The 26,116-nt window shown below is 36.4% G+C and overlaps 1 protein-coding gene across 1 annotated transcript; it reads left to right on the top strand.

The window, feature by feature from the left end:
* Positions 1-2,277: 2,277 nt before the first annotated feature.
* On the top strand, positions 2,278-11,132 carry LOC107561841 (histidine N-acetyltransferase-like). Its single transcript, XM_016246337.1, has 4 exons — positions 2,278-2,576; positions 7,750-7,973; positions 9,000-9,224; positions 9,328-11,132. Exons 2-4 carry the CDS (start codon positions 7,758-7,760, stop codon positions 9,889-9,891), a joined length of 1,005 nt encoding a protein of 334 aa, XP_016101823.1. The 5' UTR covers positions 2,278-2,576; positions 7,750-7,757; the 3' UTR covers positions 9,892-11,132.
* The last annotated feature ends 14,984 nt before the right edge of the window (positions 11,133-26,116 follow it).

Raw genomic sequence — 26,116 nt, 5'->3', positions numbered from 1 at the left:
AGTTACATGACATAAGTCATATATTTAATTCATGTTTAATTTATAAACAAAGTAGTTAGCCAAATGGAAAAATAATAAGCCCATATGTGCCTTCATAAAACACAGCACTACATCAGTGGATCTTAAAACAGTGTGTAAGGGGGTTCTTGGTAGTACTGCATGGGATCCACCAATTATTGTATGTGAAAAAAGGCCTTCCTTGTTTCAGCTCTGCCATTGCCTCCTGATCTCCAGCGGTTTTCTGCTCCATTATGGTGGTCATCTCCTCCACCTGCTCCACATTGATGTTTTCTATCTCTACTGGCTCCACCATCTCCACCTGATCCTCCATAGTCTCTGCCACTGCTCAGTCACCCAGGCCCACCATTACTGATCCAGGCCCACTTTTTCTTCATGAACCTGGCCCCCTATCCGTCCCCCTTGTCCATCTCCGCTCCACCACCTTCCTGGAATTTTTGTTGGTTTTAAACTGGTGTGTTGTTTGCTCGTCAGGAGCTACCATGTCTGTTTTCAGTTTTGTTCATGTTTTCTTGTCTTTTATTTTGATGTACTGTATTGCTATAATCATGGTTCCTGTCATGTCATATGATTCCTATGCCCCTCATGTGATCTGGTCATGCCCTTCCACTGTTCATAGCTGTGTTCAGCTTGAAACGGCACTGCGCAAACCGATCTGTGTATGGCATCAAAGTACCGCAAGAGCGATTCATTGGTTTTCATTGGTTTATTTTATCAGTCTTGTCATTGTTTCTTTGTCTTGACTACATTTAGGTTTGTCTTGTTTAGTCATTAGTCCTTGTGTATATATAACCCTATTGTTTCTATTGTGCCTTGACTAGCTTTATGTAACCCGCTGATGGTGAGTCTTTGTCAAGGTCAAGTTCATGTTCTAGTCAAATCAGCGTTGTGTAAGCTTTGTATTTATTTCTTTATTTCAATAAACTGCACATGGGCTGAACTCTGCTCACCTTCAGCGGACTATATGTTACATAATGCATCCTTTGCAGTGAATGGGTGCCATCAGAATGAGAGTTTAAACAGCTGATAAAAACATCACAATAAGCTTAAGGTTTGTAATACAAATCTACCATTAAGATGTTATTAACTTGAAGCTATTGCTTCCAGCTAAAATATGGGTACTTTTTCCGTGATATTGCTTTCTCCAGTAGAATTTGTCTCTTCTAAATCAAGAGAGAAATACGCACAGATGGAGGACCATTTAGCCTACAATCGAAAAGTTCAAAACAATTCTAAGTAAATGTGTTGGTGCATTTTGATGTAAGAGGACAATTGTGAGATATGTTTTTTTCACTGGAGGAATTGTTGGATTATGGATCATGAACTGGTATTTTGGCCAGCAACCAAGGTTTAAAGCAGGGAAGTCAAACTCAGGTACTCGAGGGCCAGGGCCCTGCAGAGTTTAGCTTCAGCCCAAATGAAACACACCTGATCCAGCTAATCAAGTGTGACATCAAAAAACGACATGGTACGTGTGTTGGAGCAGGGCTGTGGCCTTCCAGGAACTGAGTTTGACACTCCTGGTTTAAAGTTAAAATTAATAATAGATTTGTTTATTAAAAACACACAGCTTTTCACTTCACAAGACATTAATTGATAGACTGAAGTCAGGTGGATTACTTGTGGATTATTGTGACGTTTTTAATCAGCTGTTTGAACTATCATTCTGACGGCACCCATCCACTGCAGTGGATCCATTGGTGAGCAAGCGATGTAATGCTACATTTCTCTAAATCTGCGCTGATGAAGAAAAACTCATCTACCTCTTGGACGGCCTGAGGGTGAGAACATTTTCAGCAATTTCAACTATTCCAGCAAAAGTTCAGCTAAATGTAATATTGTTCCTCCTCCTTTAAAATCACTTAATCAAAATATATTATTTAATTGACAAGTATAAGACTTTAAATAAACACATCAATATTGACTATTTTAGTGTCCTTAATGTACTTTAATATACATTGCAACTACATATAATAAATATTTGTATACTTTCCTATATGCAAGCTACTACATATGCCAGGCTTAAAATGCGACATCAATTTTTATACAATGTTTAACATGCTCCGTCTTTCCATCCACCACAGGGTCCTCGGGACCAATTTCGATACTTGTGTGAGCACCTGTGTACCATCTCTTTTGTTTATGCAAAGCACATTTACTCAAATTCAGCTGTGTATGTACAGTATCCATTTGCAAAAACCAAGGGAAGCAAAGCATGCACTGAGTCAACAGAGCAGCCCTAGTAGAGTTCGGACACACTGGGAGTGCGAGAGAGAAATGGAGAGAGAGGCAGGCAAAGAGAGAGGAGAGAGAGATCGATCATGATTGGGTGATGTTTAAGGGGTTGGCATACCTCTCTGCTCCCTACTGGGGGATGGGGATGGGGATTCTAGGAGGGGCTTCACAGTGACCTCATACTTCATATATTGTAAGTCTGAACCGGCATTTACTAAATATTCTGCCTTTAATCTAACCGCAGTGCAACGAAAGCTTACATCTATTCAGCATCTGTCAATCTGACCTCTGTATCCTTCACAAATCCAACGCACGACGCAGAGGTAAGTGAAATCATCTACCGTGTCCGCTAGAAAGGATTCTGCTTGTGCAGTCTATGTGTGGCAAGGGCTCTTCAAACAACCATTGTACTTGGATTTTCGCTTCTTCAAATTGTCATGAACATCACGCATTTGCTGTGTATCGTCTTTCTCACCCTTTTTCGCGTCTCACGGCCATTTTCCACGGCCCAAATTAATACCCCTCAGAGACGAAATTGAAATGAATGAAATGCAAAGAATTTGCCGGAGACCCCCATTATAGGTTTTGTTATATGTTGGCATTCATGTCGGGTAGCCTATTTGCGTTTGTTCTTCTCTGTGCGTGCGACGTTTTTCAATTTATGCCGGATGCCGGTAGTGCAACATTTGTGGAATGATGACAAATTTAGCGCGTAATCCAATAATAACTATGGAACTGTTTTGTAAATAAGTTAGAGGATAAGAAGTCCTGTCTATTGCCTCCCTGCTTGACGTTATGCACAATGCATAAAACAAATTAATTCATTTATATTAGAATTTACTGCTGATTTATTTTAAACTCAAACGAAACCTCATATGGATGTATATACAATACGTATTGCACGCTTATAAGAGTAAGAGTAAGATTTCTTAGCAAGGCTTTGCGTTAGATTTTTGCCTTAATTTAGTATTTGGAGTGAGTGGGGGCGGGGCGAATCATTAGGGGTCGTATTGCAGTGATGCTGAGAACACGTTACAGCTTTGACTTTAAAGATGCCAAATGCACCCTTCGTTAAAGACATCATTGTATATCTGTTGTATTTATATCATATTTATAGAAATGTTAATGGCTGACTTTGTAGAATACGTGACGTACATATTGCAGTCGAATGTAGGCCAATGCGTGATTTTTGATTAACTGATGCAATGTGCTTATGTCCTTCTGTGCCAGTTTTGTACGTTTGTGCCGGTGTGAAGTCGCCACTCGCCAGGCCCATCATAGTTATTTTCCACTGGCACGTGAATGCCTATGCTGACGCACCATACCTCAGTGTATATGACATAACCACGAGAAGTAGGAGAGACCTATGGCATGGCCTATTATTAATGGACATGGTGTGCAGGCAAGCTACTGCAGTGGTGCGAGGCATGTGCCAGTGTCATGCTTGGCCCATTTAGTGGTGCTACTTTTGGTTTTTAATGTGGCTCCACATACTGCAGTCCTGCATTTAATGAGCACAATTTAAGTTCATTGCATACACACACTTCTGTGCTTTTCTAGTATGTCTAGAAGAGAGGTATGTAGTCCTGATGGTCTGAATTTGACGGAACCCATTTTTATCTGTCAAGAATAATGTTTTAAGTATGCAAATTGTTTTTGTTCATTATGATGTTGTCGAGAATGATTGATGAATGCAGGGATAATTTACCCACAAATGAAAATTCGGTCATAATCTACTCTGCCTCATGTTGTTCCAAACCTGTCATGTTGTAATGTTGTTGTTTTTTCCGTGGATTTTTAAAGAATCTTTACACAGCTGTTTTCCATCCATTCATAGTAACCGTGGGTGTCATGCTCCAAAAAAGGACAAAACCCTACCATAAAAATAGTTTGTATGCCTTGTGTCATGTGATAGCTTTGTGTGAGGTTACCCCTAACGCTAACCTTGCGCCAGGTTGGAAGTCACTGATGCCGAAGTGCAGTTGGTTCTAATATGTCTTGTAAAGTGCATGTAATGCGCCAGTTCAAATATGCAGGATGGAAATCAAATCAAAGCAGTCCTGCAGCCCTGAATATAGCTTATGAGTCATATTGGGTGCTGTTTTTGGTTCTATGAACTAAATGAACTATGAATTGGCATTGTATCAAAAAGAGTTGTGTGAAAAATCTTCAGAATTACTCCTTTTGTGTTCCGTAAAACAAACTAACACATACAGGCTTGGAACGACATGAGAGAGAATAAATAATGACAGAAGTTTTCTTTTTGGGTGAACTATTCTGTTCTGTATTTTTAGAATGCTGTTATGCACCTTTCTCTTCACATATTCACACAGAGCTTGCTGTATGTGTCGACTCCACTTATGTTATCATGCACATGTGACAGGACAGAACTAGCCACTGACCTAAATGTGTGCTCCATATTAAGACAGTTTATACCACAGATTGAGACTGTATGAAAAAAGCATTGAGAATTAACTTATTTAATAGGATTGAGTCTCTAGTACATCGTGCATAGGTTGATTTGCATTTAACACTTATGTATTGGTTGCTTTCTAAATCTATATGTTAAACATCTTTCTTGCTGAATTGCATTGAAGGCATTTAAAATCTTAATATTATGAAAGCAAGCAAAATTATTTTTCAAGGTTATCCTCTGAGCTCCCATAATCTGGTCTAATGAATTTATATAAACAAATCGATGGGAGGGGAACCTAATGCATTGCAATGTATTGTCCTCTAGATAAAGATAGATTGAGACAGAAGGGAACATAAAATTAGACAAGAATTAATTAATTATATGATGCAAGAAAATGGATGGCCCAGTATATTTGATCAAATCCAGTATTATTTTCTATTATCATATTTTTTATTCATATTATGTTTTGATGCTCAGGTGAATGCATGATGTTCTTATTCAAAGCGAAGGGCTGGTAAAAAGGATAAATGTTTTCTTTGAATAGGATTTTATCTGTTCAGATTATGTAAATGTTCCACAATAAGCTTGTAGAGAGAACAGAGACATTCTGTAACCTTCCTTAAAGATATATTAATTTACGTCCTTTTGACTTTCTTTGAATAAGGAACTTTGACGTTCCTTATTCTCCCCCGATTCATTTTCACACCCATATCCATATTACATATGGTTTTTTTATACAGTGACTGACATATTTTTTCATAATATGCTGTTAAGATGCAAAACAGCTATAACTTTTTGCCTGACTTGTTAAAACTGACAAAGGCATTGGGCATACAGTAAAACACAGTGTGCAGTGAAAAATAAACTCAGGTCTACAATGAGTGCAAGCTCAATCAGACTGAACCGGTTCTTTCCATAGAAGCACCAAATCTCTGGTCAAGTCAGACACTACACCATCAAATCAATGTTAAAGATTGTAGGGGTTGTCCAAAGTTGTCTATACTTACAGCTGTGCAGTGTGCAATAATCTCATGAGAGCCACCTTGACCATAGCAGTATCACAGTTTGAACAGAAAGTGAGAGCAGGTGTTAACTGGGTAATAATCACATCTTGGTTGTGGTAATTTAAGTAAGCAGTCATTTAACAGACACTCAAAGCAATGCTCAGTATACATTTATTAAAAAGATAATCCCCCCTGGAATAATCAGGGTTAAGTGCTTCCCTACAGTCCATATATCACTCTTTGCAATGATTGAACTTAAAACCTTTTGACATTACCAGCCCAGATCTATAACCACAGAACCGGGGCATGGGAAGTGTCTCGTACAGTATAGAGCAGTGGTAGCAACACCAATGTCGTGGGTTCCAGGGATTGCATGCATTGATATAATGTATACTCTAAATACATTCTATAAGTGGCTTTGGATAAAAAAAAGTGTCCGCTAAATTCAAAAAGATTAATACAAAGGGAAGATTCCACAAATATTGTGGTTAGGTTCTCTGAAGAAGTGTTGTTATCGCTAGTGAGCTGTTAGCTGTAAATCATACAGTACAGAGAACTTTATTTGTTGACTACATCTAAATAGTCTTCATCACCTGGTTTGTCATGATCTACTCAACAATGTGGTTATTTTCTTGACTTCCTATTTTGTTTTACCCCAAGCATGTTTAAAGTACCTTTTTGCCTTCTGATGTTATACATTTTCACATTCATTCTCTCCTTCAATGTGACGTAATTGTAATAACTCTGCCTGAGGCAACTTTAAAGTCTATCCCATGGAGAAATGACAAGTCCTGTGATATAACAGCAGAGAAGGATGTTTTTTTTTTTTGCATTTATGTAACACATCTCATTTGAAGATGTCATGCACAATATCTGCATGTTCACAAACACTAATTAACACATTGGTGCTAATGCCCAAAGAGTTATAGTTATATAAGGGTATATATAACCTTTAGTATATTTTCATGCATCTTTAAAGAAACCAAAAAAATAAATACATTTTAAAAAGGATTGTTTGGACCTCATTAAGGGACTGTTATAGCCTCACAGATTGCACTAACCTGATGGAATTTGCTAATTGGTGCTTTGATATTTTGTTCTCTTATTTTGAGAGCTAAATTAATTTGGGGTTAATAAGGGTTACCCAGACATAGACAGGGCATGACTTAGGTTAGGGAAACTAGGGGAAGACATCGATTCAGCCCAATGGAAATATCAGTTTATGCAAACTATCCCATTATAAATTGAAGGACAAATGAAAGACTACGAGAGACAGTCACATGGAAATTTGGAAATCGAATATCGCATAGCAATTGGCAAATGAACCATGAATGAATAGATTTTGTGACAGCCTCACAAAGTCCTGCCCAATACATGTTTGCCAAACCCAAATAAGCTTTCAGACACTGAGGGTTTTCCCATTACAGAAGTGCATCAATGGAAAAGTACCAGGGCTTTCTCAACCGGTACGGGCCCAAGGGGGTGCAAACAATGTTTGCTCTGTGACTTGTTCGCGGTGTTGCTCCCACTGCATGGATTTTCAGCCTTTCAATCCCCCGACACTCACTAGCCATGTATGCGTGCCTGCACACATCTGCCTACCCATCCGCTTCAACTTCCCCTGGACGTCTCGCACCATTATTTCCCAAGTCCTTTCAAAAAATGTTTTTATTTTCCACTGGGAACCAGGGCAGTGCTGCTCAGTGAGATTTAAAAAAAGGATTAAGGGTTCTGGCAATAGGAGGTGGACATGTCTGTGTATGTGCGTTGGCTGTCTCGCATTTGGGCACGGTTACAAGTTGCCGCTATTGATGCCAACCTGCTGGCATGTTGGCACAGGAAGATAAACACTGCGACATAGGCACAAACCTTGCACTGTAGTGAGCTGATAACGACCCTCACACAATTCGTTTTGTAAGGTGTTATCTTGACATCCTAGAAATGTAAAAAGCAGGAAACAAATTTTACAAAGGGAGAAGGTAAAATGTCGCATGGAAGCTCTTTTTGGGTCACAGATCATAGAAGTTGAAATCTCATTGTAAATCTCTTTCCATGGTTGACCGTGTCCATCCGCAGCTCTAAGGATGAAGATTGAAAACAGCCTGCCCTGCTCTCAACTCCCTGAGGCCCCTCCTCAGACCGGGCTGCATTTTACAGTGGCGACGGAGGAGGACTTTGATGACATCATGGCCATGAGCAAGGATATCTACGGCGGCCTGGACTATCTGCCCTCCCGCTATCAAGCCTGGCTGCAAGAGAGCAACCGCACTGTCATTTTGGCTCGCAAGCAAGGCAAAGTGGTAAGAAAGCGGATATGAGGAGCTTATTGCAGTGCATGTTCCATCCTCAGAGGTTTAAAGGAATAGTTCAGCAAAAATTAAAATCATTTACTCATTCTAATGTCATTCAAGTCCATGTGACTTTATTTTGGGCAAAACATATAAAGAACATACAGGTACATACAGGAATTCTAAGATGATAAACATTTCACCAAAACTGAAAATATCTCATTACACTTGCTGCTAAAACGTCATGCAAAGAGCAAAGACACCACACTGGCTTAGGAACACTCTTTACATAAACCAAATCGCACCTAATAGTAATAATAATTCTAATACGCATTCATTAGAACTTACATTTTTAATTAATAATAAATGTCATAAATAGATCAAATATTTGTATATTTATAATAATTTCTATATTTTTATAAAAATAAAGATAAATATATTACTTTTGTTCTAATACATTTGTACAGCATAATAAAAAGTAATATTTAGGTTCATTTATTAATTTATATTCACAATTTCTTTACTTTCAAGGGTAAACCATCAAGCCTTTATTTTGGCAGAGAACTGTTGAGAGTTTCTGTGTTTATTTGAAAGCAGGTTGATCATTACAAATTGATCGAAATGCTGAACGCACAAGCATTTTGGAAATTTTGCGAATGCGAAAATGAAGTGAACCTGGTGCACATTGTGTTCTCAGATGCACATAATACGTGACAAACTCACAGCGTGTGCAGAGATGGAGTTCACGTGAAGCAGCATTTATTGTGGCTCTGAGACATCGAAAATATCAGATCATGAATGAACACAATTCTACAGTTCACTGGGAAAAATGCAGAGCATCAGACTATGTTTTTTTTAATTACATCACAGCTTTATGGGATGTGATAAATGCACTAAGCCATATCACGATTTCAGTTTCATTTTGATTAATTGTGCATCCCAAAATGAAACTGACAGAAATGACAAAAGAGCACCATAAAACTCTCTCTTTCCTCTATCGTAGATATAGCTTGCTTTTTATGCAACTACATTTTCCAGATTGCACTGGAGTCAGTGTGTGTTATCGATGATGGCGAGACCATGCTGGTGGAAGGGCTTCGTGTTGCCCCACAGGAGAGGGGGAAAGGTGTGGCAGGGGTACTTCTTCGCTTTTGCTCTCAACTGGTTAAGTCCAAGTACCCCGACGTTAAAGTCAGCAGACTGACAAGAGATGACCAACTGGGGCCAAAAGACTTCCAGAAGTACCGGCTCATCACCAAACAGGTAAGAACCATTTACAATAAAATATTCACATTTGGTTCAGAACTGAAATAAAAAGAGCTAAAGCCACATTGTCTTCATTCTGTCACCTAATTCAAATGTGAAGGGAATCCTTCTGGTGCGCTTCCGTGCCGAAGACCTTAAATTACGCCTTGCTGATCTTGGGCCTAATATCACTGTAGCTGAGGGTCTGTCCACCACAAACATCCCGGTTCGTTTGGAGCCAGCAGAGGTGCATCAGCTCTTCCTAAGCGATGTTCTAATGCAGGGTGTCCTTCCCAATGCCACCATCGTTCAAGATTGGCAGCCCTTCAAGCCTCTGCCTAGCAACATGGCCATCTTGCTGAAGAAGGACATTGATTGGATGGTTGACGATGCCAGGCGCCCAACCATGGCCAGCTTGTGCACCTTCCCATTCCATGTGCCAATCGGTGATGACTGGTACTATCTCAACATCGACATGTTTGGTAAAGACCTGACGCTGGCCATACAACAGCTGCTGTGCCACCTGAGGTGCCACACTGGCACTCTGAAGGGTTACGTCATGTGTCAGGTGTTCCTGGAGCCTGCGCTGTGGAAGCCCATGGCTGATTTCTTTAGGGAGACCCTTAAAGTGGAGCTGGTGAAGGAGTACACAGAGCAGTGCGTCGTGGAGTCTGATGTCGTTTAGTCGAGGAGCCTCAGAAACACCTTCCCTTAAAATTAGACACCAAACCTACATTAAAGAGAGGAAATGTAACATCTCCCTCAAACATGGCACCTAAAAGAAAAAACACCTTGTATATCTACTCTAAAGGGACGAAAAAACTTCATCTCTATTCCGCTTAATGAAAACGCTCTCATAGGATTTAATTTATTTTAACAATAACTAATTCAAATAAAATGCATGCAAGTGAACAAACTAGAATAAATGTAGTAGACGCTTGTTTAGGTTATTTAATTTATTTCCATATGCAGTGCTGTAAACAGTGGCGCTGACAGGACAGGGACTGGAAAAGAGGGGAGCAGTTTTAGATTATATAAAATAGGGACCCAAATTGTTCCAGGCCCTTTCATTTGTTGGCATCGCTGACAGTGAAAGCATATTTACTCATGCTGAGTTGAAAAGAAAACTGCACAATCTTTAGGGCACTTTATGATAAAAAAAAAAATGGGATCTCACTTTAGTGTCTGTTGCTTTTTCAGAATGTGGCACTGTAGCTGCTAGAGTGTTTAGAGGAAAAATAAACAACATTTCTGGGACTTTATGACAGGCTGCCCATATGGAGATCGAAATGGTCTTCAAAGGGGATTTTAATTAACTTGAAAATACTAAAAATTTCCACATGGGGTAAATGTAATTTCAGACTGAACACCTTTCTAATACGCTCCTCGAAAAATGTGTAACTCTTCCTCTAAAGGTACTTTGCAGTGCTTTAAACTCGGGATCAAATTATAAATGTCTGGCTAAGAACTTGCTTATACATTTAGATTACAGTCTCAAGTTTTTGCTTTACGTACTTGAACCTGTTTGCTAAAATGACGTTCTATCAGTATTTGTACCTAACTATAGAAGTGCAATTTCAATAATACACTGGAATATTGCTAGAAGTACATTGAGTTAGATATGATTAATAACCAATAATGAAACAGACATGTACAATTGTTTTAGATTTATCATTTGATTTAGTTCTAAAATAATTATAAATGGACTATTTGGCAGGATCACATCTAAATACAAAAGACAGGAAATATAAGTGTATATACATATATAAAAATAAATGTTTAAATAAATGTTCTTGTAGTTCATTAAAAATAATTTTGTTTTAATTTAATTGATACATCACTATGTAGTGATTTTGTTACATCGTATACTTGTGATTCAGAAGAAATGTGATCTTAAGGAAATTTGTCCAAATTAGGTGCTCCAATTAAAAAAAAATAATAATAATGATCATCTCTGAAAATCTTACGCTGGCTCTTGTGATTCACCCACGGAATCGGGAAAACAAATGAGGACAATTGGAAACCTGAGCAAAACAAGTTACAACTGCTCATCTCTATGAAGAGTTTTTGAAGTTTTTTAATTGATTTTCTGAAGTTGAAAGACAGACACAATTTATCAGACGAGAAGAATGGATAAAATCATATAGGACACGTCATCTCCTTCTATTGGCCTGAAGTGAAGAAAGTAAAGTGAGGTATTACCAACATGGAAAAAGAAGAACAGAAAAAGCCTTTAGACATCCTCAGAATCATATTTAGTTCCTTTGCCCCAAACCCAGATTGCAGCGTGCTTTTCCCTGAAGCACTGTGGCAGAATGAGATTCAAATTCGGTTAATTTATGGCTTAATATATACATATGAAAATATATAATGTAATATAACTAATAGTTTAAGCACTCACAGAGTCCACCCACAATTTGTTAGACAGATTTGAATCCAAATCTGTATCCACTAAACTAAAGCCAAGAATTTCTTTATTCTTTTGACTAATTATGTGTCTGGTTTGACTTCATTTGGTGGACTTATTTTGTGCCCTTGTATGAACTCTCAACATCCACTGACGAAAAGGAGGCCTCCGCTCCTCCTTCATTTGGACAGCTGCATGTGGGACTTGTATTGCGGTCAGTATTTATAAATGGCAAACAGGCAGTCTTTTTTGATTCTGAAAGTCAAGGCATTTTACAGATTATTAACTGTAAGTCCAATGACAGTTTATTGCATTTGTATAGGTGTACATATATATAAATCTATATGTTTGTTTGGAAGGGGGGCTGATTTGAAAAGGGAATCTTGGTTCAAGTTCTTTTATGGCTGAAATCTCGAAATCCTTCATGTCTGCTACAAGCTTTCAGAGGAAATCGGTTTCAAAATAGACAAAAGAAACATTAATGCTTCAGTTTTCCATGAAAATCACATTTTCTCAATTGAAATACAGGCCTTCAAAAAGCTACAAATGATGTTGGAGTCAAGAGATGCTATTTTTAATTTGCCTCTAAAGCACTCGTCAAAATGCGACATGATGGATTAGAGACCCAAAATGTGTTTGGTATGTTTTCTGTTGTACATAGCACAATGCATTTAGATTTAAGTGTTATGTATTATGTCGGTTTACCTTAGAGGTGGAAGGTTCCCTAGGTACACTAGCCTTTATATTTAGCTGTTAATTTTTTTTGTGTGACATTTGGTAATCCAGTAATCTTTTAAGACTTTATCTCTTTTATTTATTGTTTCTATCTTTCAGCTCCGCCTTTTCGCACTTTGGATATCTAATTGCCTTTCTTGAGTATTTGTGAATTGTGCAGGAGGTTGTAACTCTATATTTTACACAGGTCCTAGTGCCAGGTCCACGAGACTATAAAAGGTTAGAGGCATGTGACCACCTAATGGTGGAGTGATGTAACGGATACGTTTCCCCTTGTTTCGCTGGCACACAAGGAGCGAACTTTAAACCAATTTCTTTCAATTATGAAGTGGCTTTTCACTTTCTTTTTCTGGAATGGAAAAATAAGACAGGTTGCAGAGGGAGATGAGAGATGAAGCCGGGGCTATGCTAGGAATAGGTGGCGAGGAAAGGACATGTGATCCAGATCGTGTTCCCACTCTAAAAATGAGTAAATGTTCATTTTGTTTTGTAAAGACGACAACAGTTAGGCATGGAATTATTTGGAGCGCTGTATTTGTGACAAAAAAAGGAAATTGTCTTTAGCAAGAGAGGCCTTGTATTGGTAATTTGGACAACAGAGATAGACCAGCCTAGAGCAGGATATCGGTAATATCAGACTCAGCACTAAAGTAATACCTCGAGTGCGAAGTCATATGAAAGACACTTGTTATCCTGTGTGACTGTGGGCCAGTTAAAGTTTCAGGGCTCGTCTCTGAGTAAGTGAAACTGGATCTCGAGAGTGTCATCTTGCGTAGAACAAGGGTTCATCCCAGACTCCCTTTACCTTCCACCTGATCCCCGTCGGCTTGACACATGGAAAGAGTGAGCAGGAGAGGTTAAAATAAGAAGGCTGGGTTCCAGCCTTGTCCTTTGCCACGCTGCTCTGTACCTATTCCTGATTTTTACGTCATTTCATGGTGGCATCTTTTGTTTTTCCATTTTCCTGACTGCTTTGTAATGTTTATGAAGGGCTTTATGTGTATTAGAATCAGCTGTGTATTGTATGTTTGTGAACGAGGGGAAAACCACCAGGGAGATTTGTTTTCTTTACTCCAAGTCACTATTCGAACGTTAAAAAAACTTAACTGAAAGCCTTATCCAGGTGATATCAGTTAAATTGCTGATTTGCACTATCAGAGCTTCAACTCTGCTTCTCCCTATATGTTGTTTTCCATAGAAAAAAAACATATATTGTGTCTATACACAAATGCTTCTGAAATGGCTAAATCACACAGGTATTTTCACCTGTGGTGTTGTACTAATATATTGACATTTAGAACCTGTCAAACTGGAATTGGTGATAATTGACAAATTAATTAATGATTAAACTATTAAAAAGTCTAGACAGGGTACGTAAAAATGCTAAGGGTAAACCTTTTTTTTCTTTTCTTTTTTTTTAGCCATGATATACATTTTTAGATGCTATAGGCTATACTTCGCTAATTGTATGAAAGGATTAAAAAAAAAATCTAATCACTGATCTTTTTTTTCTTTCTCTTTTTGCTTGCAGTATTTTGTTGTAATTGTGTGCATCCCTATATACCTATTTCTTTGTATATTTAACAAATAACTCAGCTTGAATATTTTAATATACAATATATATTTAGAAATGTTTCCAAAACTAGAAACGGTCATTTCTTAAAATCAACATTACAGCAGCGATCATTATGTATAGACAGTGGTTTAACTAAAAACTGTAATTTGCTAGTATTGCTTGTTTTTTTTTTGTAGTTTGTACTTTTTTTTTATTTCTTAATTTTTTTTAATTGAGTACAAATCTTGGCTGGTAAACTCTATATCAGAAATTATTTGCAAAATTCATTTCATTCCCAATTCTTTGAATTTAATTAATTCAACTTAAGTTTAAATTTGCCTATACTAAATGTTAAATGTACCAATGAATGTTAGCAGGAAATTGTAAATGGTTGTATGAACCAGAATGATCATCCAGGATGATCCAGAGCAGTTTAAAGTGACTAGGCATATGGTGTGAAGTAACCTTTTCTTATTTAAGTAATGGATATGCCACTGGCTATGAAACTAGTCCATGTGCACATGCTCTTTTGCATTTTGTTACATTAAATTACAATGACATGTGTATGTTTAATATGCATAGGACAGGTTTACTGCATGTAAATGTTTGTTTTTCTGTAACATTAAACAATATGTAAATAATTTATGTAAAAATCTAGATAAAATCTAAATTCAGAGCTTGGTCTCTGCTGTCAAGTGTGACGAGAAATTCTAAGTATAGTATCCCAAATATTACATTCTGAATGCAGTAGAAATCCAGATGAACCCCATGAAAACACAACTGTCATGTTTACTTTCTGCCATTTACAAAAAAGCCCAAAACCATAGGTTCAAGACACAGTCTTTGACAAGATCCAAAATGTTGAAATTCTGTATATCTTTCATTGAGATCCTTGGAATTTTTGGAGAATTTTCGTTTTTTTAATGACTGCAATATGTGATGGAAAACAAACAAGAGTCACTGCAGTCTTTTTGAGGTTCTTGGTTAATGTCAACCTTTTGTTGTGTTTTTGTAATACTTTACCTTGTGCATAATCATTTAACATTTCAACTAGTGTTTATGTTGTCAGAGTGTTTGTCATTACCATTGTAACACCGTAAGCGTAATGAGCTCTATCTTTAATGGCGACTGATGTAATGCGGTAATACATTTGCAAGATTGAAAATGTGGCAGATAACAAACAGCTTTATATGAAGACCTGTGGCTAACACTTTGTTGATCAAATGAATTTGTAAAAGGACTGGTGAGGTTTTAGCCACTTGCTTTAGTTGCAATGCAGTATCAGAATGAACAAAATGTATCTTAAATAGCATAGTTTAGATGTTATGCGCTAAGTGATGTTTTCAATTGATGTATTAGAATAACTGTTTTATTTTCCAAACTGTTAATCAAAACTTAGTGTTAGAGATATTTGTGTGTGTGTTTACCTAACTGTATATTGTACTGCAATTAGCAATAAACAAACAAGCAAAGAAAAAAGAAAAAAGAAAGAAAAAAAAAGAAAAAGAAAAAACTAAAACAACTTTTAAACAAACAAGGCATAGAATGAATTCAAAGTGTTAAGAAAAAAGGAAGTGAATGCTATTCTGAAAAAGTGAGAGCCATACATTAGTTTTTTTAAAATATGCATCACAATGTGTATTATCAGAAAGCTCAGCAGATGCTTTCAAAATGACCTACACATAACACCAATCACGTTACAGACAAATACCAGGGCAAGCAGCTGAAAATACACAATGCTTGCCAAGCTAGGCCTTAGTCACCAAGAAGAAAATCCTTACAACTGCAGGTTTAATAAAACTTTGCCTATTAATTGCTTTAACTCAGGATGCTTGGTAGAGGCTGCTAATCAGGTTTGTTGTTTAAGCATGATTGGTTTTGTTCCATAAGGATTTTGTTGATGGGGCTATTGTCTTATTGATGGGCTCAAAAATCACAAAATATGACCCTGTGCTGCACGGTGACAGTATATTAACCATTCCAAAATATAAGATTGTGTCCTTGGGCCCACTATTATCCATAAAAACTATTGCACCATTATATTATAGAGAACCCAAGCACTCCCAGCTCATCATGTAAAACATTTTGGCTTGGTAAACAACAAACATGCAGCTAAAGAGAAGAGCATTATAGCATAAGATAAGTGAATCAAATGCAGTCCCACGAAAGTCAAGAAAAAAGAAAAAAGAAAGAAAAAAAAAGAAAAAACTAAAACAACCTTTAAACAAACAAGGCATAGAATGAATTCAAAGTGTTAAGAAAAAAGGAAGTGAATGTTATTCTGAAAAAGTGAGAGCCATACATTAGTTTTTTAAAATATGCATCACAATGTGTATTATCAGAAAGCTCAGCAGATGCTTTCAAAATGACCTACACATAACACCAATCACGTTACAGACAAATACCAGGGCAAGCAGCTGAAAATACACAATGCTTGCCAAGCTAGGCCTTAGTCACCAAGAAGAAAATCCTTACAACTGCAGGTTTAATAAAACTTTGCCTACTAATTGCTTTAACTCAGGATGCTTGGTAGAGGCTGCTAATCAGGTTTGTTGTTTAAGCATGATTGGTTTTGTTCCATAAGGATTTTGTTGATGGGGCTATTGTCTTATTGATGGGCTCAAAAATCACAAAATATGACCCTGTGCTGCACGGTGACAGTATATTAACCATTCCAAAATATAAGATTGTGTCCTTGGGCCCACTATTATCCATAAAAACTATTGCACCATTATATTATAGAGAACCCAAGCACTCCCAGATCATCATGTAAAACATTTTGGCTTGGTAAACAACAAACATGCAGCTAAAGAGAAGAGCATTATAGCATAAGATAAGTGAATCAAATGCAGTCCCACGAAAGTCAGTGTATCAGGGAATGACAAATGGAGAACGTGAGACGCTTCGCTGAACTATGCTGACATGAGAAGCAGCTGTCTCTGCAGCCTCACATTACTGACCACTAGCATTCTACTACTGCTGCACAAGAACAATACAGTGTCTTATAGATGAGCATTTCTTAATAAACACATAGAGGACAATGGGAATGTCTCAAATGTTTGGTAAAAATGGTGGAAGCCTACTTTAAACAGAAAATGAGAGATGGACAGCTGCTAAAGATAGGTTTAAAGAATTAAACCCATGCCACCTGTTCTTGGATTACAATGAACATTTCAGAAATGCATTGCACTCTAATACAGTTAAGTAAATCAAGGTGCGATTAAATAAAATGAGTCTAGAATTCTGACATCACAACTCAATCAATTAATTCCTGATATTTATGGTCTTACGTGGTTGCTTTTGGAAAAGTGACATTTAAGGTGCCAGAGAATAATCAGAAACACTGGATTATAATTGGTTGAAAGGAGGCATGCCTATGTATGTGTGTGTGTGTGTTTACTTAAGCACCTTGATTATTGTCTGTAATTTTATGATGAAGAGAAAAGAGAAAATATATTTGACTTGCTTTCTGAGTGTGCCCATCTAAAGAAAAAAAAGGTGAGGAAGTTTAATCCTGCAAAAAAAAAAAAAAAAGTGAATGAATGAATGAATAAAATCAATTCATGACAAGGTCCTTTGTGAATTATATAATGGCAATGGCCTAGACAACATCCGAGTGGAATTTACCCAAACATTATTTCTTGCTATGCAGAGCTACGGAGGGGGATGGGAAGCACAGTGTATCGCAGTGTAATAAAATGCAGTGTAGATGGGGGCTGAGGTCAGTCTATGTGTGTTGAAGTGGGGGTGGGGGTTCAGGGTGTAAGACCCCATATGGATATTGAAGTAAGACTGGGTTAAAGGAGAAGAGGTGGGGGAAACTGGATTGTGCACATAAGCTGGCTTCATCTTTCTCCTCAGTGTACATACAAAACACATGCTATTGTGTTCCAGAGCCACAGAATATAGAAAAGTAGGGTGATGGATATGGTGTTACATGGATGCATTATGCAACACTTCCTTTGCGAATGAATATAAACAAGTGTAAATACACACACACACACACACACACACACACACAAAGTAGAAAGACTGAAATAGTATATTGTGTGTGTGTGTATGTATATAAACTATATCAGTCTTTCTACTTCATATATATATATATATATATATATATATATATATATATATGAAGTAGAATACATGTATACACACACACACATATGTACACGTTTTTGTATGTGTTTGTATTTTTTGTATGTGTATATGTGTTAGATATTATAAAATTTGATAAGAGCCAACAGTATTCGGAGTAAATTTATATATAACTGCAGGTAAAAAGGAGTCAGCAAATGTCTTACAGTGCAGTCCAATGCAGTGCATGGATGTTTTCAATTCCACATTATGCTGACAGTGGTTAGAATGTTTGTCGAAACCTATCAATTAAAGCAGAAGTAATGTATCTACATCTGTGTGGGAGTAAATGGTCAGCTATGCATTGCATAAATTATATTTACAGCAAAATATCCGCAATAAACTGTGTTAGTTAGTATAGGATCACATGCCACACACTATGCTCAAACCTCTGCATGTACACCTGTCCATCTGACAGATGGGAATGGGGGAGGGGTGGAGAAAGAGAGAGAGACGGTAGGAGAGAAAATGGGTCAGAGGAAGAAGCAGAGGATACAGAAAAAGGATGCACATGTCTAATAAAAATAGTTTCTACTTCATATATATATATATATATATATATATATATATATATATTTGAAGTAGAATACATGTATACACACACACACATATGTACACGTTTTTGTATGTGTTTGTATTTTTTGTATGTGTATATGTGTTAGATATTATAAAATTTGATAAGAGCCAACAGTATTCGGAGTAAATTTATATATAACTGCAGGTAAAAAGGAGTCAGCAAATGTCTTACAGTGCAGTCCAATGCAGTGCATGGATGTTTTCAATTCCACATTATGCTGACAGTGGTTAGAATGTTTGTCGAAACCTATCAATTAAAGCAGAAGTAATGTATCTACATCTGTGTGGGAGTAAATGGTCAGCTATGCATTGCATAAATTATATTTACAGCAAAATATCCGCAATAAACTGTGTTAGTTAGTATAGGATCACATGCCACACACTATGCTCAAACCTCTGCATGTACACCTGTCCATCTGACAGATGGGAATGGGGGAGGGGTGGAGAAAGAGAGAGAGACGGTAGGAGAGAAAATGGGTCAGAGGAAGAAGCAGAGGATACAGAAAAAGGATGCACATGTCTAATAAAAATAGAAAGGAAAATAATCAAGCAGACAGGATTTAAGAACAAAGCACAAAGCTACAGGGGGACCTCGACTATGTTAATTCTAGATGTTATTTTAAGCACACTACAACAAAATACAATAAAATCTTGATCAGATGAATCATAATCGCACAGAATCTTAAAAGCATTGTGAATAGACATGACAACAATATCAGAGTGACCAAAATGAATGTGCCTGAGTAAACGTATGCACCCATCTTAGGCTCTTCGTTCAAATCTTCCTATGGTATATAGACAATCGGGTTCCATAGATTTTTTCCAAAGGCTTTGAATAGTCTTTAAGAGGAGCAGATGTTAATGGCTCATAAATAACTCAAATGGATTTGTTGAGGGTCAGAACAGGGCATAGGTTTGTGTGTAAATGCATATGTGAGTCTGTGTAAGAAAGCAGAAGGGAGAGAGAGAGAAACCGAGCAACAGAGCACATGGTGTGGACTGAGTGTAAATTAGGACCAAGGCCATTTATAGGAGAGAAGGGACGGTGGCTGTATAGCAAGAGGACAGAGTGACCTACACGCTCACTAAATGAGCTGCTAAGAGGACTGCTTTTCTTGCTGGAAATTGTGCATGGTCTACATTGTCGTATGAGCTCCATTTACATATTGATAACTTTTAAATAAATGGGGAAATATAGATATAGTTGCATAGTTGACCCCTAGTTAGTTACTAATTTCTAAGCAAACAAGACTCACAGGAAATATTTGAATGGCTCCTAAAATGCAATCCAGTCTTCATCTTAAAAAAAAAAAAAAGTTTATGATGTTGCATTTCACAGATACATGCAACATTTTTCAGTGTTATTGCTACAAAATAAAATTGTTATACAGTTTTAACGTCTAATCCAGTCATTTCCTTATACCTACTTTTTCTCATTTCCTTTAACATTTTCTTTTTCAGGTGGTAATTAGTTACAGCAAAGTGTCTTGAAAGGAAATTAAATCACAGTGAGTCAGTCTTTCACCTACAATCAATCATTTTCAAAAAGAAATACAAAACCTGTGCTAAAACTGAAAGAAAACAAGTTGACAAAATTATTAAATCCAAGATTTTAAAAAATTTGGTGATTATATTGCATAATGAGAATTGAGAGATTTACAAACACATTTTAAAAGGCCAGTTATTTTTGAACAGGAACATCAAATTACACCAAAAAAGAGTAAAATGTACTTCATTTTTATTTTGCAAGTTTTACACATTTTTTTAAGTCAATTTAAGTATAGAATTGAGACAAACCTACTTAACTAATTTATGTAAATTTAAAGAAAATAAGTACAGTAAATAACAGTTAGAGTTAGATGAGTAGTTTCTACTCAACCATTTGAAGTTTACTCTACAATACTCTAGTACATTTTACGCAATCATTATTAGTGAACTTCACTCCAACAACATAGCACTGAAAAAAGCCATAATATTAAAGCACATGGTTCACTTAGAATCATTTAAGTTAACAAGGCAGTAGACAGCTAATTACACTTTGTAAGATAATATGTCTACACAAAAGTTAACTTCCAAATGAACACAGAGACCTCAATACTTGGTACACATACAATGACGCTAACATCAGTGGATGTTGGAGTATAAATGGCTGGGTCATTTTGAGTAGAAAATGAATGTCACAAAACAGCAAGTTACTAAACCTAACAACAAAAGCAACCATAAAGCAGTGTAAATACAACTCAAAAACAGTGAAAAATTCAACCTTATTAATTATTCATGCCCCATCATGGGAACACCAGTATCATAACTTTGATATTTACTCAAAGAATCCATGTAAACATAACAGACAATTCCAAGTAAAATATACTTATGAGTTCAAACTTTAATTTCTACAAGCTTGAATTGAGTACTGATATAGAATTTACTTTTTTTAAATTCTTGCCTGAACTAAATTATTTAATGTAGAAATTACATTTGTTTTTCCGTAGTATTAGAATAATTTTTTATCAGTGTTGGTAATTTTACAAGCACAAGCGCAAATGATAAACATTACATGGAACCTCTTAACGGTTTGGTGTTAATGGGTCTTAATGGCAGTCTTACAAATGGGGCTGTGGGGAGCGTAAGACAAAATAAGCAAGCACTGCTCTAGAATGTCAACACAGCCCTAGCTTGCCGTTTATGTGTGTGCATGTCTGGTCGTCTCAGTTGTCAGCTTGTAGTAAAATTGTTTTAATCTCCTGGCTCAGCAATATATCACTTACAGTTCAAGTAAGGTATCATTACAGATTTAAAGCTCCTCTCAGAATAAAAGGCAATGTATTTTCCATTAACATATTTGATGGATCTTTCCATTGATTTGGCCAACCCTTGCAGTTTCCATTAAATGATTCCATTTCCTCAAAACGTAAAAGTTACCACCTGTTATATTTTTTTCCCTTGTTCTAGCGTGTTTTTTAAGCTTATGTGGTGAGCATGACTTTGCTTACAGTTTTTGCATATTCATTTTTAAATATCATATAATACACTACTTGCTTTATACTGTTCTTTGATATTTACTCAAAGAATCCATGTAAACATAACAGACAATTCCAAGTAAAATATACTTATGAGTTCAAACTTTAATTTCTACAAGCTTGAATTGAGTACTGATATAGAATTTACTTTTTTTAAATTCTTGCCTGAACTAAATTATTTAATGTAGAAATTACATTTGTTTTTCCGTAGTATTAGAATAATTTTTTATCAGTGTTGGTAATTTTACAAGCACAAGCGCAAATGATAAACATTACATGGAACCTCTTAACGGTTTGGTGTTAATGGGTCTTAATGGCAGTCTTACAAATGGGGCTGTGGGGAGCGTAAGACAAAATAAGCAAGCACTGCTCTAGAATGTCAACACAGCCCTAGCTTGCCGTTTATGTGTGTGCATGTCTGGTCGTCTCAGTTGTCAGCTTGTAGTAAAATTGTTTTAATCTCCTGGCTCAGCAATATATCACTTACAGTTCAAGTAAGGTATCATTACAGATTTAAAGCTCCTCTCAGAATAAAAGGCAATGTATTTTCCATTAACATATTTGATGGATCTTTCCATTGATTTGGCCAACCCTTGCAGTTTCCATTAAATGATTCCATTTCCTCAAAACGTAAAAGTTACCACCTGTTATATTTTTTTCCCTTGTTCTAGCGTGTTTTTTAAGCTTATGTGGTGAGCATGACTTTGCTTACAGTTTTTGCATATTCATTTTTAAATATCATATAATACACTACTTGCTTTATACTGTTAAACTTGAGGTGACAGCCATTTTCTGGGTAGAAAGATATGCTTAGTGGAAACTCCCACGTTCAAGCATCATTTCCTTCTTAGAGACATCAAAGATCTGACTGAGTTGGCAGTAAAAGTAAAAGAAAAAAAAGAAAGAAGATGAAGTAAAGGCTCATTCAGATTAGCTGATGGTAAGACTGACAGGGAGAGAGGTCTAGTGTGAAGTCAGTATAACAACACACAAAAAAAAACAAAGCAGATAAACAGGCGGAAGAGAAAGCCTATGTTGGTTTAGCTCGACAACCATGAGCAGCAACTTTCTTTGCGCTCTTCTCATCCTTGCCTTCCTGGAATCAGGTAAGTGCATCTTGTGTGAATTAACTAAAAAAAAAACATGTTCATATGTATGTATTAAAAAAAAGTGTATGGACTACCAAAAAAGTCACCAAAAGTAGTTTGAGTAGACGATGCTAAATTTATTTTATGCATTCAGAAAAAGAACGGTTAAAGCCATGGAATGACAAAAATTATTCTATGGTAAATCAAGACATCATATATCTCGATACTGATACCATGCATATCACATTTTAATAACAATAATAAAACAAATCTAAATCGTAAATCTCTCATTTTAGACATTTGCTGAAGAATCAGTTGATGCACCAGCTTCTCAAAGTTCTGCGAATGGCTTTGACCCCTCAAAACTTTATGCCAAGATCAAAAAAGACCTTTTCTATGGCCGGCTGTGGAAGTCTTACCAAGGCCAACCCAAACCATGGACACAAGGTACCATGACTGATCAAGGACACGTTTATCACCTGTTAGGACAGAGTCCCTTACTGCAAAGAAATGTGGAGGGCAGCCCCTTGAGGCCAGAAACAACAGAAACTACAGAACAACATTTCAGTAGTTTTTAGTTTCCAGTCTTTCCAGTGTGATTGAGAGGAACCTTGTCATATTTGTGTAATGTAAAATAGCTTAAAGAAGATTGCAATGCATTATATAAAGAAAAGAATTAATTAATATTTTGAATTAATATTAAAAGAAATTCATTAATATTTTGTTTTCAGTTTAAAATAAATAAATGTTTCTAACACTGAATAAACTTTTATGTGAGAATCAAACAGACATGCAAGTCTCAAGTCTTTTGTCACGAGTCAAGTCTTTCAAGGCCAAATTGAAAATAATTTTGAATAACAGCTATGCTGCATGTTAATTAATTTATTATTGTTTTGCTGAAAAGTTGTGTAAAATTTTGCTGAAATAAAAGGATAATTAAGTGTAATATTTAATACCATGCATTTTTACGCATAGTATACATTTTATTTGAATAGTTTCACTATCCAGTTGGAAAGAGAAAGAAAGAAAAAAACACTAAACAAAATTCTTCTTTTTCTTTTTGTAAATCTTAGCATTTCTGTAGCTTCCGTTATCTAGCTCTTGTTCTGGTTTATACTTCCTGCTTGCGATTGTAGGTTTCCATAACAGTATAACCTGTGAGCATAAACATTTTTCGAAGGTTTTTTTTTTTTTTTTTTTAAATCGAGGCCTATTAAACAAAACTGCAATGTCGCCTTCTAGCCGCTTGGTGGGGCTACGATACTGTTATTGAAAAGAAAAACTAGGAAATGGCTTCATGTCGTATCTCGACAAGGCTAATGTGTTTATCTCTTAAATCAATTTTGAATATTCTCGAAACGTATCAGAGATCTTTCTGCCCACTATATCCAAATTCCCTCTTATGTTTGGATAATTATTGACATACGGTTGAAGATGACATGCTGCTTTACTTGTTAGCTAGCCGAAAGAAAGATGTCCAGACTGTGTAAAGGCTGGACATCTTAAACAGTTTTACAAGCCTGCAAGAGTTTGAAGTCCATGTTCGGCCGAGGGGAAACTTGTCACATCCTGGTTGTGGTTGTGTGAACACACTGTCAAAATCACACGACTGTCGATACGTACGCCAGGCGGTAAGTCCTGCAGACTGAAACACATTTCCTATCAAAACACCACATTACTGAAGTAGAAATCTTCTGCACCGTTTTTAGTTTATAAAGATATTTGAGGCTAACGTCGCTTGTAAACTTATTTTAGCCATGCCTATGATGTGTTTTTAAAAGTAGGACGTATGGTTGTAGTTGAATTTCAACAGTCTTTTAAGTGGTTAATGTGACCAGACCACATGATCATAGCAAGACCAAATAGCTTCTTCTTTGTAGTAGACTGTCATCCAGACTAGAATTATATGAAGTTTTTGCTTAATGTTATCCACAGTAATAGCATTAAATGGTCTCATAAATTGTTACTACATAGGCTAAGTAGATTGCATCTGGTTTGGTTAAAATTATGGTTTTTAATATAATATTATGTATTTTATATTTTTAATTAGGGATGCCGTATCGGTATCGGGCCGATACTGAGCTCCTGTACTCGTACTCGTTAAAATGCCCCGGCCGATACCAAACGCCGATACCACACAGCATGTGATAAGTGCCACACTGGAAATCACTGGAAAGTTTGTAGTTCGGTCGGATATGTCGTAAGTAAAACAATGCACAAGTTACTGAACGGTAGGGAGGGAGAGAGAGAGAGAGCGAGTGCGCAATTCTGTTGTGTGATCTTTATTGATGTTCACTAACTTAGCACATGCATCATTTGGATTCAAATTAAATCGTAAAAATAAGACCATTTATAGGGACATTCACTATAAACATAATTTATTTTAAATCTTAAGCATACACGACTTTCTGGCGAAAGTGAAGCAGCCTGTGTGAAATGCGCTAGGCTGTACTATTCTGCATCAGTACAAATACCTGCATGTGTTGCACGTGTTTTGCTTGCTTGAGAGTTTCTGCATTATATGAGTGGCGTTGGAATATAAATCGCATCACGTTTCAGTTGAAAAAAACGTGACTTCTATTTCTGAAAATATCACAGTTAGGAGATTTATAGCGAGTGGTTCCCTGCATTATTACAGCAAAGCGCGTGATTACAGTACTGAGCCGCTGCAATGGAGCAGCTCTAATGCTATTAAATTAAAGATGATGTACCATAGAGCAAAAAAAAAAAAGAACAGTGAAAGTAACAACTTGTAAAAATAAATTTTAATGGGCATAATTAAGTGTGAAAATAACCAAAGGATATACAGTCAAACCAAAAATGATTCAGAGACCAGATATAATTTTTGATATATTTTTTAGTGGGTGCAGAACACTATAGTTAATTTATGTAAATGAGGATAGCAAAATAAAGTAAACTGTGATAAATTATACCCAAAAATTCTTCATACGGTAGACTACCAGTAAAACTGATAAAAAATTTGGGACCAAAAATTATTCAGACCGAGTTTGGGGAAAAAATGGAGGTTCAGGTTTGCATGAAGCTGGTTGACAGCATGCCCAGGAGACTACAGGCTGTCATTGAGGCCAAGGGTTGCCTGACTAAGTATTCATAGTTGTGTAAATACTGTCATACTATAATAATTAATAATTTTTGGTTGATTGTAATCCATTACATACCTTTCTATCAAAGTTATATAACATTATCAAGCTGAATTTGTTCTGACAGTTTAACTCTGATTTCTTGTCATATTTTATTACCATTTTCTAAACCATAGCGAATAAACTGTGATAATGTGAGAAATGTTGAAGGTGTCTGAATAAATTTTGGTTTGACTATCTATTTGATAAATGAAGTTAACCAACTAACATTATACATACTCTTTTGGTTTCTGTACC

The sequence above is a fragment of the Sinocyclocheilus grahami genome, unplaced genomic scaffold, assembly GCF_001515645.1.
Source record: "Sinocyclocheilus grahami isolate Dianchi unplaced genomic scaffold, SAMN03320097.WGS_v1.1 scaffold24.1, whole genome shotgun sequence".
Classification (NCBI taxonomy): Eukaryota; Metazoa; Chordata; class Actinopteri; order Cypriniformes; family Cyprinidae; genus Sinocyclocheilus; species Sinocyclocheilus grahami.
This window is presented reverse-complemented; position numbering and strand designations above follow the sequence as displayed.

Excerpts from the sequence above, each read along its gene's own strand:
- LOC107561841 (XM_016246337.1), top strand. The coding sequence starts at position 7,758 with ATGAAGATTGAAAACAGCCTGCCCTGCTCTCAACTCCCTGAGGCCCCT. Across the intron at positions 7,974-8,999 it reads CTCGCAAGCAAGGCAAAGTG|ATTGCACTGGAGTCAGTGTG; the intron begins GTAAGAAAGCGG and ends TACATTTTCCAG. Across the intron at positions 9,225-9,327 it reads ACCGGCTCATCACCAAACAG|GGAATCCTTCTGGTGCGCTT; the intron begins GTAAGAACCATT and ends TCAAATGTGAAG.